Raw genomic sequence first — 18,284 nt, 5'->3', positions numbered from 1 at the left:
TGGGTGGACTGGATGCCAAATAACTCCCAGTGCTCAGAACTGACCCCGCAGTGAAGAATCTTACATCTCAACACCACCAGCACTTCCACTAAGCAAACAAACCACCTGAGAAGCACCTGTGAACAATGAATGGGCAGCAAAGCCATCTCAATAAACAGGTGAAAGAGGGAACGCTGGAAAATCAGTTAGAAAATCACCAATACCTCCTAAGGGTTTCAGGTGGCTCCACACAGAAAGGAGCCTGGCTGGCAGAGGTCAATGTCTCTCCCAAGGCCTTGCTGACTTCCTGCAGCTGTCCTGGGGACAGCTGGGCCACCAGTGGCATCAGATCACAGCCCTGCCACTGGAGCAGTGTCTCCTGATCCTCCAACTCTTGGCTCAGCTGTTGTTCTTTTGCCTCCAGCGCAGACATCCTTGATTGGAGAGCTTCGATTTCCTTCTGCAGAGAATGGGGGAACAGATTTCATCCATTAACCCTGCTCTGCTACTAATGAATCGGTTAAATGAGAGCAGGCCATATGCACCACAATCTCGGAGCCCACCCCACTCTTCCGAGGCAGGCCAATTCCAGAAGTCTGCTGAACTGGGAAAATCATGCCAGTTTTATGTTTCTGATGAGTTGGCAGGAAGAAAAACATCCTCTCCTTCCCAAGCATTAAATACGGACAAGCGCTAGCCAAGGTTTTGACTTGAGAGAACCCAGCAAATGATGTATCACTGGCTTCGCTTCTGATGGGGAAGCAAAGGCACTAGCCACTCACACCAAACACTGAGACACCAGCTGTGGGCCAGGAGGGGAAAGGGCAGCCTGCTCCCAAACACAAGAACTTAGGATGTACAAAAACACAAGAACCTTGGCTTGTCGGGTCAATAGGATTGGGAGAACAAGATTTGTCGAGCCAGAGTCTAGTGTCCTTCAGACTGTTGGACCAATTTACTTCCCAGGATTGGTGAGAGAACTCCATCAGTCAAGTGCTTGCCATGCAAGCATGAAGAGCTAGTTCTGATACCCAGAACCCATGCAAAAGCTGGGGACCCACAGAATGAATCTGCAAACCCAGCATAGGGTAAGGGGAGGTAGAAGACAGGAGGATGCCAGGGACTTGCTAGCCAGCCTGTCTAGCCCAATCAGTAAAGTGTAGATTCAGTGAGAAACCCTGTGTCAAAAAAATAATAATAATAAGGTAAAGGGATATTGGAGTAAATATCAAATATCAACTTCTGTCCTCCACATACATGTGCACATACATGCACCTGTGCCCACATTCAAACTCAAACACACACACACACACACACACACACACACACACACACACACACACACACACACACACAATTTGCCCTAATTTATTAAGCTGGAATCTAAGTTAATCCATAACCATCATCTGTCTCCAGGCCAAGAAATAAACAAGCAGCAGGTAATTGAACACAGTGTGAGCTCAGCACTGGGCAGATAGCCATCTCACTGCGTAGGAGTCTGAATATAACACCAGGCTCTACTAACGGACACACCCCCTGTTCCCTCACTGTTCCTAGCTGATAAGAGTACAGCTTAATTCCTGATATCTCCCTATCTCCAGGATGTTCTCTCCACCCACAGTGCAGATTCTCCACAGCTTCTACCTCCTGCACCCACCCAGAGAAGAGAGAGGGCTGAGCTAGCCCACAGTCTCAGTGTGCTCAACAGAAACTCAAAACTAACCACTCTGTGAAACCCACACTCTTTGTTGCTCTCATTTTTGTTTTGTTTTGTTTTGGTTTGGTTTTGGTTTTGTTTCTCAGAGTCAACATCTCACTCAGTAACTAGCCCAGAACTCATCTTATAGCCCAGGCTTGAACCTATAGCAATAAAGCCTCGGCCTCCCCATACTGGGAAGACAGACTCAAGTTTTTCTAAACTATAGTAAAAAAGACATAACAAAAGACATGGCATCTCCACCATTTTGCATGCACAGTTCAGTAACATAGGCACACACACAAACTGGGCAAGCATCCCCACCATCCAACCACAAAACTCCGTCTCCATTAAACACCAACTCTCCATCCCCCTGCCCACCCACACACCATCCCCTCCCCTGCCTCCCACCAATCTGCTTCCCTACTGGAGGATTTCTTCTAAGTAGAATCTTACAGTATCTATCTTTCATGACTGGCTTATGTGGCATAACACACTGTCCTCTACATTCACCCGCACTGTGCCCTGTGGCACAATGTCCTTTTCCTGAAAGGTGAATAACAGACCTTTGCATCCACACCACATTTGGCTTATCCACCCAGCTGTCATCAACTATAGTAATCCAGATGTCTCATCTAGTCTGTGCTTTTATTTCTTTGCAGGTGCATAACCACAATGGGATCGCTGGGTCCTAAGGATTCTATTTTTAAGTTTTTGAGGAACTGCAATCTATTTTCTGTGATGATCCTACATTTTTCCTCTTTTGTTATTTTTTCCATTTTCGTGTGTGTGTGTGTGTGTGTGTGTGTGTGTGTGTGTGTGTGTGGTATGTGTATGTTTGCATGTATGTGGGTATGTGTGGGTAGGATGCCTATGCATGTGGTTGGGTGTGTATGTGGAGGCCCAAAGTTGATGTTAAGAATCATATTTGAGGGCTGGAGAGGTGGCTCAGTGGTTAAGAGCACTGGCTGTTCTTCCAGAGGACCTGGGTTCAATTCCCAGCACCCACATGGCAGTTCACAACTGTCTGTAACCCCAAGATGTGACACCCTATCACAGACATACCTGCAGGCAAAACACCAATGCACATTAAAATAAATAAATTATTTAAAAGAATCATATTTGATGGCCTTTCCACTCTATTCACCGAGGCTCTTCCATGATTCCAGTGTTTCTCATAGCTCCCAGTTCCTGCTCCAGGCTTTAGGCTCAAGTATGCCCACACCCCACCACTTCTCTGTCCCTGCCCCAGGATATTTACTGTTTCAAAAACTTCTGGAGCCCCTCCTGGCTCTGGTCTCACTTTGGATCCTCATTCAGAGTTCTAACCCTGGGCACTTCTTGGCCAGATGTCACCACTGCTCTGCACCAAGCATGGCTTCCATATACCTGCTGGTCATTACAGATGCAGCCTCATGCCGAGCCCAGGCATAAAACCATGTCCCTTAACAGTTACTTCCCAGAGTTCACCATGATAGGAATTCACACAAAGCATTCCCAGAGCACAAACCTCTCCCTGTCCCTCAAAGGGGAGCGTCTATGGGTCAAATAATGGGAGAAACACTAGCTACAGTCAGAGAGCAGAGCCAGAAGGTTCTGAGGCCCATAATACTGTGCAGGTGCCTTTGCAGGTTCCTCTGTGCCCTCCGGCCGCAGCATTACCTCTGCTTGGAGCCCTTACACTCAACAGTGTGAAGACCGACTTCACTGCATCTGACTCACATGGATAAGAAAAGGGCCAGTGCCTCTCTGGAAAATTCTATACCACTCACCTGCAATTGCTGTTTCTCTCGAATAAGCCAGTCCCGCCTGGTGATGGATGCAGATGGACTATCCTGGGCAGTGGTCCTTGGCTCTCCATCAAGTGGGGCCTCTGGAGCATCGCTGCCAGACCTGCAAGTAACAGATATGCATTGGTACAGGTGTTGTGGAACATAAGATGTGTTATATTTGTTTATGCTGTGGAACATTTGTTTAGTGATGCAAAGATGTATTGCCTTATTTTATGTTGCATTTGTTTAACTCTGTAAAGCTGTGTTACTTCACCTGTCTCAAACACCTGATTGGTCTAATAAAGAGCTGAACAGCCAGTATTGAGGCAGGAGAAAGGACAGGCAGAGCTAGCAGGCAGAGAAAATGAATAGAAAGAGAAATCTGAGAAAAGAAGATACAGGAGGACATCAGGGGCCAATCACCCAGCTAAACAGCAAGCCACAGAGTAAGAAGGAAAAAAACGTATACAGAAATAGAGAAAGAGAAAAGCCCAGAGGGAAAAGATAAAATAATTTAAGAAAAGCCTGCTAGAAACAAGCCAAGCTAAGGCCAGGCATTCATACGTAAGAATAACATTTATTTGGGAGCTGGATAGTGGGCACCAAAGAGCAAAGAGTAAAGAGTATAAAACACAACTGATTACATACAGGTGTAGTGAAGCAGACATTGCCAGGTCTACATGTACTTAAAGAGTGAGAAACTGCACAAAGCTTCCCCAGTCACAGGGTCACCCAGGCACTCACAGGGCTGAAGTCCCTAATGTACATGTTTCAACTATAATCTGTCACGTAGACCAGGCTAACTCATACCATCCTAGTTGCCTGTCTGTTGCTATGATAAAACACTCTGATCATAAAGCAACTGAGAGGAGGAAGCAGTTTATTTCGGCTTCCATCCTTCCACCCTCACTAGCCTGCTGTCTTATAGAACCCAGGACCACCAGCCCAGGGGTGGCCACACCCACAATGGGCTGGGCTCTCCCCCATCAATCACTAATTAAGAAAACTAATGCCCTACTGACTTGTCTACAGCCCAATCTTATGGAGGCATTTTCTCAATGAGGCTCTCTCCTCTCCAATGACTCTAGCTGTGTCAAGTAGACACATAACTAGCCAGCCTGTCACCTGCACTCCTGCACTTTCCAAGACACCCCAGGTCGTACGACTCACAGAAAGTTCAGACACCTTTTCCCCCTTCTATCACATCCCACCCTCCCCTGTGGGGCAGTCCCCTGAGAGGCTCTTCCTAGGACAGCACTGGATAGGGAGAACACGGTTCACAGAGGTCAAGGCCACAGTGAGAACTTGGATTTGCATTTCTCTGGCGGTGTCTTTGAACAAACCCAACCCTCTGAACCTCACTGTCCTCCTCATACTGGGCTACCTGGAGAAGGAAGAAAGACACCCTGTCCTTGGGGCATTTGCTGGAAACCTCCAACGTCTCAACATGTGCACCAGTAAAGTGAACACCGGACCTGTCTGGCGGACACACTCCTACACAGGATGAACTTTAATATGAAGACAGCAGCACAACGAGCCTCTTCCGTGTATAACGGCTCTATGGTGCTCTTGGCTTCCAACAGCTGTGAAAAGAGGGTGCAAGCCCTTCTCTGGGCTCTGGGCTCTGGGCTCTGGGCTGCTACCTGCTCTTTGGGCTGGACTGTGAGTCTCTGAGGGAGACATGGCTCTTCTTGTGCCAATGTTCCCAGTGTCCAGCACTGAGCTGGGACTCAGCTAACACCTGCTGGGTAGCTTAATGAGTTCATAGCCTTGAACATGGAGAAGTCATTCCCACCCTGTCTCCCGCTGCATTTGCTCATTTCTTCCCCTTACTTATTTCCCAATGTGTTTGGTCTATGCTGATATTAGAGTTCATTGAATTTCTCCATTCACTGCCATCTGGGTGGAGGTGGGAGCTAGTGTAGGAAGTCAACACAGAACTGAAAAATCAGCTGCAGAGAGAAGCTACAGGTGCAGAGCTGGGAACTAACTCTATGCATGATAGTTAAATCACATCCATTACCACCCCATAAGCCCCTGTGCTTAACCAACACCCCTCTGTCTGTCTCTCATACTCCTACTACCAGGACAGAAAAGAGATCTATGGAGAGCTAGGGGTGGCCTCAGGACACATGGCTCACATAGGGACGGGTTCCATCTTCCATGTTTTTGGTCCCCAGAGTCTCCCAATACTGCATACTCTTTTATTTATTTTTGTAAAGTCTCAATATGTGATCCCTCATGGCAGAGCAAATTGGAATCCTTGCTATAAACTAATCAGTATATAAAATAAGCAGACCCCTCCGGGGAAGATAAAAACCTGCAATAGCACGGAGGTGTAGGGGGCAGGGGTATGTAAGATCTAAGATAACACTCTCAGCCTTGGGGGTTCAGACTGGTACCCACTAGGACCAGCCCAGTTGTAGGGAATCTTCCTCTTTCTGACCGGAATCTTTCCTATCAATCACTGAAGGGATGAACCCCACCTGTAAAACCTGATCATGCACCACACAGAAAAGCACAGCTATAAAATGTACAGACAACATCTTTATTTCCTGATAACATCTTGTGAGCTTCCCTTCTGTGCCCTGGGTATTTATTATAACCTGAGGATCACTGGGCCCTGTGACACTTCAGTCTGCTGTGCTATCCACTTGAAATCAAAGGCTTGTATGCTCGAGAGGAAGAAAGGAAAAGCAGGCAGTCCAGGGTGGCATGCTGCCAGCCTACACTTACCATTTTGGTCCCATCTCAGGGGAACAGACAAGCAGCAGCTGTTACATCTGGACAATGCCAGAGTTCTATCATGGTCAGATTGGAAATCCTTCCTGTCCTTCATTTTTTATCTTTTTCAGACTCTGCTCCTGCATGTTTTAAGTTATCCTCTGGGGAAAGGTCTCTGATTAAAGATATTCTGTGTGTGTGCATGAATTTAGGTAGCAAGAGTACCAGTGTGGATGCCTATGCTAGTGAAGAGCCAGTGAGAAGTCACATGACATGGTATGCAATTAGGGGAAAACAAGGTATAAATGAGAAAATTACCAGTCAACAACAATGCTTGCCAAATACTCCAGAGAAAGGAAAATCTTTCCTTCTGACCCTGGTGTGTCAAAGAGGTGGAATTTTCCCCATTGTTCCAGAATCAGAAATGGGAGTTGACAAGAATAGGCCTAGAAGTATTTCACCTTAAGTCTATAACTGTGGGGTAGGAGCCCCCAGTGGGATGCCACCCTCAGCACCTCCTGCTTACCCGCCATCAGAGTGAGGTATGAAAACATACCGCCTCCCACTTACTGGAGCAGACAGAGAGCTATCCATCCTGCTCCCACAAAAGAGATCAGAAAGCCCAGGCACCTCAAGATGTAAGAGTGGAGACTGATTCTCCAAGGTACACAGCTGTCCAGTTTGGGTTCTCCTGACAGCTAGGCTTGAGGCAAGGATATGAGCAGATTGTTTTTAGAGAAACAACCATAAGACACCATAGAACTGGAACCTACAGGGAGAAGAGTCAGAAAAAAATATATAATCTAACTGATCATCACAGAGGCAACTGAGGCCCCATCCTACCAGGAACCTTCTAGAAGAAGAAAAACATGGCACATTGCTCAAAACTGCCCCTAGAGGCCAGGGCACCGGTGACTGTTGCCCTTGGGGTTATATTCATATGCAGCTGCCCAGGAAACAAAAATATCCCTCCACTGTCATCACCTTCATAATCATCATCACCACCACCACCAGCAGCAGCAGCAGCAGCAGCATCACCACCATCATCACCACCACCACCACCATCACCAGCAGCATCATCACCAGCATCATCACCAGCATCATCACCAGCAGCATCACCAGCAGCATCACCAGCAGAATCACTACCACCATCACCATCATCACCATGTACTTCAGTACAAAATTTTCCTTTTGTGATTTTCACTCACACTAATAGCAGAGTTTCAAAACTGTCTGGCAGAGAACCTAGGTAAAGTGCTAAGACAGTGACATTAATGTATCCTCAGCTGCAGAAGGTCCTGGAGGCTCAAGGCAAAAACGCGATGCCAATAGTGTCTGCCATAGCAGCTGTCACAACCCTTCCTTCTGACGTGGCTTGTCCTATGGCAGACATGGGGGAACTGAGCAGCATGGCAGACGGACATGGTCCATTGTGGGTAGTCTCAGCACCCATCAGCCCACAGCAGAGGTGTGTCAGCTTCGGCCCCATGGGAGAAGTGGGGCCACATGGTAAAGCAGCTATTGCTGAGGCACAAGAAAGTCATTTCAAGTCAGAGTGCAGGCCATGAGGTAGGGACCATGTGAGCCCCACAAGACAGTGAGCATACTGACACCTGCCTACAGAGGACATTGGCTCCACTAGCCAGGAAGCAGCTGTGACAGCAGAATAAGTGTCCGAACAGTAGGCAGAGAAAGCTATGAATCTGGCCTGTGGTTGGCATCTCAGAGTGACATGGCTATATGAAGAAAACAAAAAAGCAGAAATGCCCCAATGCCTATGCTATCTACCTGGGATACTGTAACCAAGTGGAGACGTGGATTTACCACACTGTTAAAGAATAGTGGTGCAGGCCTTCAATCCCAGCACTCAGGAAGCAGAGGAAGGTGGATCTCTGTGAGTTTGAGACTGCAAAGCAAGTTCCAGGACAGGTTCCAAAGCTACAGAGAAACCCTGTCTCAAACAACAACAAAAGGACAAAACCAGAGGCGGGCGAATCTCTGACTTCAAGATCAGCCTGGTCTACAGAGTGAGTTCCAGGACAGCCAGGGCCACACAGAAACCCTGTCTCAAAAAAAAAAAAAAAAAAAAAAAAACATCTTGAACTGAGGAGCAGCAGCGTCCACCTCACCCCAGTACTGGCCCCATTATTGAGCAACAGAGAATAACACGAAGGAGACAGTGTGAGGACTGATGGCCACTATTAGAGTGATGCAGCGACCTCCAAACCCCAGTGACTCAGGGGCTGATGTAAACAGTTCCAAGGGGAACAAAAACCACAAGCTGCTTACTTAAGAGGTTGACAGTAATTTTCAGAATAAGTAACAATAAAAATTAAGTGGCTGGTAGACTCTGGGGTTATTTACATCCCCTTAAATATTACTCTAAACTTTCATAGTTTGAGATGTTGAGACACTGCCTCCTCCTCCTCTTCCCATGGCCAAAGTGAATGGGAGGGCCTCATATCTGACGGTCTCTCATGAGACAGCCCCGACAGTTTGAATATGGGAACATACGTTGCTTTCATCAGACTCTCATAGAAACACTTGATCCCAGAAAGGTAAAGAGGTACTTATTTAAGTTACTAATTCGTGTTGAAAGATGGCCATGCTAACAAAACTATTTCATTTATGTAGAAAAATTCCCCAGCATACAGAAGAGCCTTTTCCCCCTGGACTCAGGGCCAAGCTCCTGAGAAGTTTGTATCCAGGTCCCCCTGGTGGTCATTGTGAGGACTGCAGGAACTAGCGTCTCCTGGAGAGCCTTCCAGTCCAGCGGGCCCTGGTGAGGATGAACTAACTCCTCAGGCTGCTCCGCACATACAAAGGCAGACCTTAATTATTAGCAGCTCTGTAACCATGCCCACGTGCTTTGTAAAGATGTGACAACAAAGCAGATATCAAGTCATTCTCTAGCTATGGTAGTAACAGGACAGGTGAAATTGACAAAAGAAAAAGTCAAGAATAAAATATAACTAAAGTGAGGAAGACAGGGTCCCTCACTTTCTGATGAGGCAAGTAGGAAGTATAGAGGTTACAGTCAGCCAGTCAGAGGAGGAAATGGCAGCACAATCCCAGTTCCCATCCTCCAGCCCTGGGCTGGGGCATCAGAAGCAAGACTGACCGAAGTGAAGGTTGCCCTCCAGCTCTCCCCCGTCCCTGTATGCACACATATGCTTGTGAACCTATATAAGCATGTACACATACGTAACTCCTGCAACAGTCAGTTGGAGAGGTAAAGACAGTGCAGTCCCCCTCTTCGGACAGTCATCCTTCAGAATGAGGGGATATTCAAGGCAGCAGATCAAAGGCTTCGGGACTGAGACACTGTCACTCAGGATATCCTAGAAAGTCTCAGTGAGATGTGTGACTGACAGGCAGAGGTTTGGGAGGATGGTGACTTTACTATCTTGAAGGGTAAAAGCAAGCATTAGTGACTGTTACAGGACCCATCGGAGATCATAGACTCGAGCAAGGTTCAGCTGTGTGGGAAGTTGGTGCCGGTGCTGACCAGTCAGAGGTTGGGCACCAGTAAGGCTGCATCACAGAGGCTTTGGGGGGGGGTCACACTCAGAGCACAGGAGCCATCCGGGTAGCCCAGGATCCACTGATTCCAGCATGAGGCTTGTCCTTATTGCTTTGTGGGAGGTGGGCAATGTCCAAGAGTGAAGTGAGAAAATCCAGCAAGGTGAGCGGCTGCTGCAATAACCCAAATAAAAACTGCAGGCAGCAGAGGAAGATTTGGAATAGAGGATGGAAAGGTGAGTGAGAATGACAGAGATGATAGATGTGGCCAGAGCTAGCACCCCATGAATTAGAGGGTCACAGAATAGGGGTCTGAGGTGTTTCTGAGGTAACTGAAGGCAGAAGTCATGAGACAAGGAATCCAGGAGGAGGAGGAGGAAGAGGAGGAGGAGGAGGAGAGAGAGAGAGAGAGAGAGAGAGAGAGAGAGAGAGAGAGAGAGAGAGTGACTGGGGATGACGTGCTCACTGCAGAAGCATGAGGATCAGAGTTCAGATCCTGGAACCCACACAAAAGTTAGGCAGACTTGAGGGCTCACTCATAACCCCAGCACTCAGGAGGCGAAGATAGGGAGTACTCCAGGCAATCTGGCTGACTAAACTAACCAGAATCAATCCAGGTTCAGCAAAAAAGTCCCACCTCAATAAAGTGGAGAGAAATCAAGGAAGACACTTGATGTTAACTTTGGACCTCCATATGCACACACACATATGTACTCACACACATGCAAAAAATACATACACACTTGCACTTTACACATAGGTACACAGGCAGAAACAAAAAAAAACACTTTAGAAGACTGATTTTTGGCAAGGTTTTCCAGAGGAACAGAATGCACATACTATAAGAGAGGGATTAGATTGGCTTACACGCTAGAAGCTAGCTAATCCAATCATGGCTGCCTATATGCTGTGGAGGCAGAGAACACGGGAGCTGCTCAGCCCACAAAGCTGGACACCTCAGCAGTATCAAGCCAGAGCTGGAGGCCTGGAAGCTCCCTGGAGAGCTGTTAGCATTGAGTCCACGTTGTCGAAAGGCCAAAGAAGCTGGAATCTGATGTCAGCAGAGCAGCAGCAGCAGCAGCACAGAGACATGGGAAGGCTAGAGCAGGCATGCAGCTTTGTCCTCAGCCTTCCTTCTTCTCCCAACAATGGCCCCAGGTGTCAATCATCTTAGGAAATGCCCCTGAAGCCCCAATGAGTGTGGTTCACCACTCCAAGACATCTCTTAATGCAGCCAAGTTGACAGCCAAAGCCAACCATCAACCATAATAAGCTTAATAAAGGCAAGGATAAAAGCACAGTGCCTCTTTAAGGATAAAATGATGAAATTAATAAATGTATTATTGACCACAGGAAGCCCAGGGTCAGCACTCTACAGAGAGGAATCCTCAGAGGACTGGGGTTTGGACAAAACAATACCTGGTGCTTATGTCTGAGACACCAGAAATATGCAGGACCCTACAGAGATGGGTATGTCAATGGGAGGATACAGAGAGAGAGGCAAGACCTCAGAAGCAGCAAGGAGAATGGCCAGTGATAACAGGATGGAGAGAGGACAGAAGAGAAAGGACAGCCAAGTGGGGACTGTGGTGGCATCCACGGGTACTCACCTTTGGGTGGTTCCATGCAAAGCCACCTGGGTCTGTGCTGCCAGGTAGCCCAAGAAGCTGCCAAGAGCAGGTTGTTGAGAAGGCAGAGCCCAAGGCAGGCGGCCTTTCTCCTGTTCCAGGTCTTCCAATCGCTGTCTCAGTGTCTCTGCTGGAAACCCAAAGAGGTGAAAGAGAGAGAAAGACTGTGAAACTCAGAAAGATAACCCAAATCTCTCCTCTCAGCCCCAGCCAGCTCCATCTGAGCCACCCGAGGCTGAGGGCTGTTGTCCACGCCACTTGGTTCTCCTGAAGAGTTCCAGAGACCTTTACATTGCTTTGTTCTCCCAGCTGTCAGGGGCTGCAGTTACCAGCCTCCATGGTGGTACCCAAAAGGGTAGCTGTTTTGCTTGTTGTTTTTTTTTTTTTTAATCATGGTCCTCTTTGGGAGAAAAAAATGCCAAATTTGGAGGAGTCTAAAAGAGTCATTGGTTGATTGGTTGGTTTTTCAGAAAGGGCCTCATAGAGACCAGGATAACTCTGAACTGTCTATGCAGATAAGAATTATTGTGAGCTTTCAATCTCCTGCCTCCATCTCCCAAGTTCTAGAATTATAATAGGCATGGATTACTGTATCCAGATTACACAGTGCTGGAGATTGAACCCAGGGCTTCAAGCTTGCTAGGCAAGCATTCTAACAACTGACTAACATCCCTACAGGATACAGTTTTGAGAAATCAGTGCCCAAAAGCAATTTTTTAATAATGTAAATTTTCAATTTTAAAGAAATAAATAGCCAGGCAATGGTGGCACACACCTTTAATTCCAGCACTCAGGAGGCAGAGGCAAATGGATCTCTGAGGTCAGCTTGGTCCACAAAGCAAGTTCCAGGACAGCTAGGGCTACACAGAGAAATCCTGTCTCAAAAAAACATAAATAGATAAATAAATAAATAAATAAATAATGTTTATCAAGTTATAGACAATCACAGGCCTTGCAGGCACAGAGCAATATTCATAGTCCCCATGCCAGAAGTGACTGTAGCCACTCTGTCACACAGTAGGTCTCACGGTTGTTCTAATGACCTCAGGTTGCCTCAGGCAAGTTATAAATATAAATTACTATAAAAGCCACTTTAAAAAGTAAGCTGCAGATATTAGAGTCCCTTCTAGTTCATAATCAAATCCTAAAAAATTTTAAAGCTTCCTATAAAGTTATCTTTGAGCCAGGAGAGGTGGCTTACCACATGTAGGAGGTTGAGGCAGGAGGATCCTGAGTTCAAGAGTAGCCTAGGCTACACATGACCAGGTGAAGGGAAGGCAGTGAATGAGCAAGTGTCTGGAGAAAGTTCCCATCAATGACTTTCCCATAAACCCACCAAATGACCTGAAACCAGTGTCCAGACACTGCACAGAGAGTCGAATCCATTGCTTGTCTCACTGCTGTGATAAAATACTAGACAAAAGCTATGAACATGAGGAAGAATAGGTATATTTGGGCTCACAGAGAGGGCGCAATGTATCAGGGTGAGGAAGGGCGGATGGTAGCAGGAGCTTGGGGTCACACTGCACCCACATTCAGGAAGCAGAGAGAGAAGAATATTCTTTTTTATTTTTTTTATTAGTTCAAGTTAGGGAACAAGCTTGTTTCACATGTAAGTCCCTTCTCCCTCTCCCTCCCCTCATGCCCATCCCTCCTCTCCCACCCCCAACCTACCCCCTACCCCATCCACCCACCACTCCCCAGGCAGGGTAGGGCCCTCAATGGGGGCTCTGCAAAGTCCACCAAATCTTCCTGTGCTGGGCCTGGGTCCTTCCCCATGTGTCCAGGGCCAGAGTGTATCCCTTTACGTGGGATGGGCTCTCAAAGTCCCAAGAAGAATATTCTTTCCCCCTTTTTATTCATGCCGAAATCCCTGCCCTGCAGGTGGTACCTCCTACACCCACAGTCAGTCTTCTCTCCTTAATTAAACTTCTCCAGAAAAGCCCTCATAGACACACCCAAGTCTCATCTCCTGGTGATTTGAAATCTAGTGAAGTAGACAAAGGAGACTAACCACACCAGGAATTCACCAAGGATTGGTCCTACTGTCCTAAGGATATCAAAAAGGGGATGTCCAAGAACAAGCCCCAAATAACTGGACTCTGTTATTTGCACTGCCTTTCTCACGAGTGCCTGCCACAGATAACTGGACATTTCCTTCCAAAGCAGTGCTAGTCATACACAGTTTCAATACAGGTGTTCATGAGACATGCCATTGGGTTCGCTGTGGCCCAGACTATACAGTGTCTCCCACAATACACTGAGACACTCCCATTCTTTAGCAAGCACCTGAAGGTCATGTGGCTTTTTTCTTCAATACCTTAGATGCTGTGCCCTGAAAATCAAAACTTCGGTGAAAATCAGTAAATTTTTTTAAGTTACATGCTTATAAAATAATAAACAAATTAATGCAATTATAATGGATCCACTGTTATCGGAGTCAGCTTAGCCACTCCCAGATGTCTGACCTTCAAATTACTTAACCTTTCTAAGCTCCAGTTTCCTGGTCCATTTTTTAAAGGAGTTTAATAATAGTCTTTACATCATAAGGAGTCTAGGGACTACCCTTCATAACTTAAACAAAGCATCAAACTTCATGTCTGCAATTTAATTGATGTCAAAGGACTGGCTGTTATTAGTAGCCCCAATGTGGAAGGCTCATGCTATATATAAAAAAAAAAGGCCCAGCCCCCCTCTGCCATATTCCAAACTGTCCCTGAGTCCTGGGTAGCGGTCCCCAAAACTATAGGTTAATCCAGCAAAACAGTCATACTCGTGAAGAATTTTAAAGAAAAACACAAGTGATGACAGAGGGAAATGTCCCTTCCAGCTCAGCTTTGCTCCACAATGACACTCACTTTAGAGGACATGGCCATCAGAAGCTCTCCTTCCAGTTTAGAGAAGGGAATCCAGGTTCTCAGCAGTAACATCAAAGCTTCAGCTGCTCTGTCAGTTCTGATACTCTAACTCTACAATGGGTACTGGGGCTGCCACTTCCTGGCCAGCATCATCTCTGCTTGGCATTCTGCCGCCAATTTCACACAGGTAGCCCACTGGTCCCCTGAGTCACACCCCCTTTCCAAGCAGAAGCCCTGAGTGACACTCACCCCCATGTTTCAGTATCACCGGTAGTGAGCAAACCAAGGAGATGAGGGAAGAGGGGGCTTGGCCACCAGAGCCACATAAGCCTCTTGAAAGAATTTGATGCTGGCCTCAAGGAGGGAAGGAGCCATGGAATGGCTTTGAGCAGAGGTGTGCTGTCATCAGAGCACTTAGTACCCCAACAGCCCAGCCCGCTGCTCTGTTGAGAACTTCTACACATGGAGCTGGGACCAACCAGGTCACTGTTGCTCTCAAGTCAAGCTCTGAGGTGACCAGTGTAAAGAGGTAGTGACACAGGGGTCTTCTGGCAGGCTATAAAAGAGATAGGAAAATGTCATCCTCCTTTACTGGTGTCCTGCAGCTCCCTCTTGAGTGGTTCTTGCCTACATTCCTGAGATGCTGGGAAAGTTTGGCCTGCCCTGCCCAGACAGGATCACACCCCGCACCCCCATCACAAGCAGATGCCTCCATCAGTCACAGCACTTCACCTCTCCCAGATGTAGCTTCCTGTATCCACAGGAGAGGTACCATGTCACTGTGCCTGTCATCTGCAGGGCTCAGAGACCAAGTGTATATGGTTAAAGGGAGGCTCAGAAGCCCTCGGCCTGTTCACTCACCATGCATTCCTATCTCTAACAACTGCATGAGTACCAGAGTTTAGATCCACAGAACCCCCATAAATGCCCAGTGGGCATGGCAGACCACCTGTAATGCCAACATGTGAGAAGCAGAGATGGGGGTGTGGTAGTTTGAATGTAATTGGCCCCCATTAGCTCACAGGGAGTGGCACTATTAGGAGGTGTAGCCTTGTTGGAGGAAGTGTGTCACTGTGGGGGTGGGCTTTGAGGTTTCATATATGTTCAAGCCATGCCCATTGTCTCAGACCACTTCCTGTTGCCTGCAGGTCAAGATGTAGGATACTTGGCTACTTCTTCAGTACCATGCCTGCCTGCATACCACCATGTTGCACCGTGATGACAATGGACTAAACCTCTGAAAACATAAGCCACCCAAATTAAATGCTTTTCAAGAGTTCGTGGTCATGGTGTCTCTTCACAGCAATAGAAACTCTAACTAACAAGGGGTAGGGGTCCCCAAAACAAGCTGACTGCCTAAATGGTTGTATGGCTGGGCCCTGGATCCCACTGAGAGACCCTGCCTCAATGAATATGGTGAGAAGAAATAGAGGAAGATTCCCTATATCAACCTAGGGTCTCCACATGCATGAGCATATCCATCCATGCACACATATATGGGCCCATACACATGAAAACATGCATTCACAGCACACACACATACCAAGTTTCTGAAGCCATATATGGTGCTTTCCTGCCTCATACAATTCCAGGTGTTCTCCCAGTAGAGTCTTCCTTGTGCTCAGCCTGTGTCGTCACACCCTGGCCACCTTCCCAATGGTGCTGGCACTCTCAACTTCCTCCATTTCCTTTTTCTGCCTCCAACCTAGACAGAGTTGCCTGAGAGGGTCCTGAGAGCTCTCTACTTTGTTCCTGCATAGTGCTGACACTGCAGCACGTGCATGAGCATCCAAGGCAATGGGACACCTGACACATCCCATACACCGAGCTCTCTCATGTATCTTGTTACAAAGCATGGGGCTTCAGTGGTGTACACCCACAGTGGTGTACATCCCAGCAGTCAGGATGCTGAGGGAGGAGTGCTGTGTGGGTTTGAGGCTAGCTTGGGCTACACAGTTAGGGGAGGGAAGTAGAGTAGAAAGGAGCTGTGTTGTCCTGGCAGTGGAAAAATTAGTGACTAGGCAAGGCAAGAGCTTTTGGGGATAGACTCCTGGGTGAGTGGACCTCTTCAAAGTATCCTTCCTGTATTTTCAGCTAAAATTGGCAAATCCAAGCATACCCAGGGGCATGTCTGTCTGTCACATCAATCTTTCACATATGTGGTTTGAGACTTTCCTTTTTCTTTTTTTTTTTAAACATGGTCACTCTACATAGGTCTGGCTGCCTGGAACTCATTATGTAGACCAGACTGTCCTTAAACTCACAAGAGATCCACCTCCCTCTGCCTTTCAAGCTCTGGGGTTAAAGGTGCATGCCACAACTCCCATTGTGACTTTTCTTTTTCAATTATGATCTTAACCTGAACATATCCAGGAATAACCCTCCCCATGTGAATATGTACAGACTCTCCCTGCTAAACAAAACCCCGTGCTTCCTTTGTTTGGGGAGGCCATTACTTTGGAAGTGACTTTGTGATCTCTCTGCAGGTAAGAAATCTTTCTCAGCTTAGATGGGCTGCATTTGGCTTTGTGCTTGCTACACACTATGTCCAATTACAGAAATCCAATCAAGAGCTGCTCATTTTTAATATGCAAACTCACTCACAGTAGATACAGAGATAGCCACAGATGTACATGTGCACACATTTCCATGTCTCTTCTGTGCTCCACTCAGAAGGCCCAAAGAAACACCATACCAGGAGCAATGAGCACACTAAGCCCAAATCAGGTTTACAAACATCATCCTCTAGTGAGGAAGCAGTGATGCTGGAGACGTTTCTGGCCCCAGAGTTGAGGCAAGTAGCAGGATGAAAGGAGTCCAGAACATCTTATACCAAAACACTGGGAAGTTCTGGAAGACTGAGGCTGTGTCAACTGAATACAAGAGGTCATCTAAAGAAACTCAAATATCAGATAACTTGAGAATCAGAACAAGCAATAATAACAGTCATGTTCATCCCCTAGTAGCAAACTGGGGCCTGGACATGGTGTTGTCAAAATGCTTCCAAGTGAGAGGAAGCAGTGTGGAGGCTTGATGGTGAGCAGGTTCCTAGGGACTGTTAAGTTATCCCTCCCCCCCCCCCGATAAGATGTGCTATTGCCCAAAGAAAATGATGGCTCTAAGGTAGTAAAGCTTAAAGACTACAGCATGTCAGTGATGATGGTGAACATCCACAGTAGGACAGGACATGAAGTGCAGAGAACATACAGCATAGCTTCTAGAAGGCCCTGCTGAGAAAGTAGAAGCATCAGATGGACCTGAGTTACAGGTTGTCTGATACAGTGCAAGGTCTTCACTCCTCCAACCATCCAAGGTCCTAGCTGCAGGCAATTGCATTCCTGAAGGGAGAAAGGGAGTGGGGGAGGGAAGGAGGGAGGAGAGTCACTAGGGTTAGGAACGAGATAGGAACTAAATCTGTGAAGTAACCTCTTCTCCAGGGGCACCAGACCTATGTCAAAGTTGACCTCATGACTTGAAGGCTACAGCTCAGTGACCTGAGGACATATCCTTGTTTAGGGACACACATCTTGGTCCTGGAGTATAATGAGGCACCATGGCTATAGCTTGCCATCAAGTGGTCAGGAAAAAATTTACAATGACATTAGGGTCCAGTCAGGGACACAAAATGAGGGACAAATGTGGGCTCAACCTATGGATTTCTTGTACATGCAAAGGGATTTCAAAATAAGTCATTTTCATTAAAATAGATAAACCAGTGCTTGGTCATTTGGGAGTGACACCGCTTGACAGGGATTAGGAGATTCGAACTTGTTGGAGGGCATGTGTCACTGCGGGTGGACTTTGGGCTTTCAAATGCTCAAGCCAGGCCCACAGTCTCTCTCTTCCTGCTGCCTGTGGATATGGACATATAACTGTCAGCTACCTATCTAGCACCCTTTCTGCCTGCCTGCCAGCATGCTTCCTGCCATGCTGATAATGGACTAAACCTCTGAAACTGTACACTGTAAGCAGGCCCCATTTAATTCTGCTTTTCTTTGTAAGAGTTGCCTTGGTCTTACAAAGAACACTGGCACATTGGTTTCTCTTCCTTTTAACTCTGTTGTTTGAAGCATCCTGTAGACATTATGAATATGAATTCACTTGG

The 18,284-nt window shown here is 47.0% G+C and overlaps 1 protein-coding gene across 1 annotated transcript in view; it reads right to left on the bottom strand.

The window, feature by feature from the left end:
* The window catches only part of Disc1 (DISC1 scaffold protein), a 173,269-nt gene that overhangs the window by 129,914 nt on the left and 25,071 nt on the right, over positions 1–18,284 (bottom strand). The window contains exons 3-5 of the mRNA XM_035441703.1: positions 11,304–11,451; positions 3,448–3,568; positions 204–439 (exon numbers count right to left, since the gene is read on the bottom strand). Of these exons, the coding sequence (XP_035297594.1) occupies positions 204–439; positions 3,448–3,568; positions 11,304–11,451 (505 nt within the window). The remainder of the gene's footprint in view (positions 1–203; positions 440–3,447; positions 3,569–11,303; positions 11,452–18,284) is intronic.

Source organism: Cricetulus griseus, chromosome 3 (genome assembly GCF_003668045.3).
Source record: "Cricetulus griseus strain 17A/GY chromosome 3, alternate assembly CriGri-PICRH-1.0, whole genome shotgun sequence".
In the NCBI taxonomy this organism is placed as follows: domain Eukaryota; kingdom Metazoa; phylum Chordata; class Mammalia; order Rodentia; family Cricetidae; genus Cricetulus; species Cricetulus griseus.
This window is presented reverse-complemented; position numbering and strand designations above follow the sequence as displayed.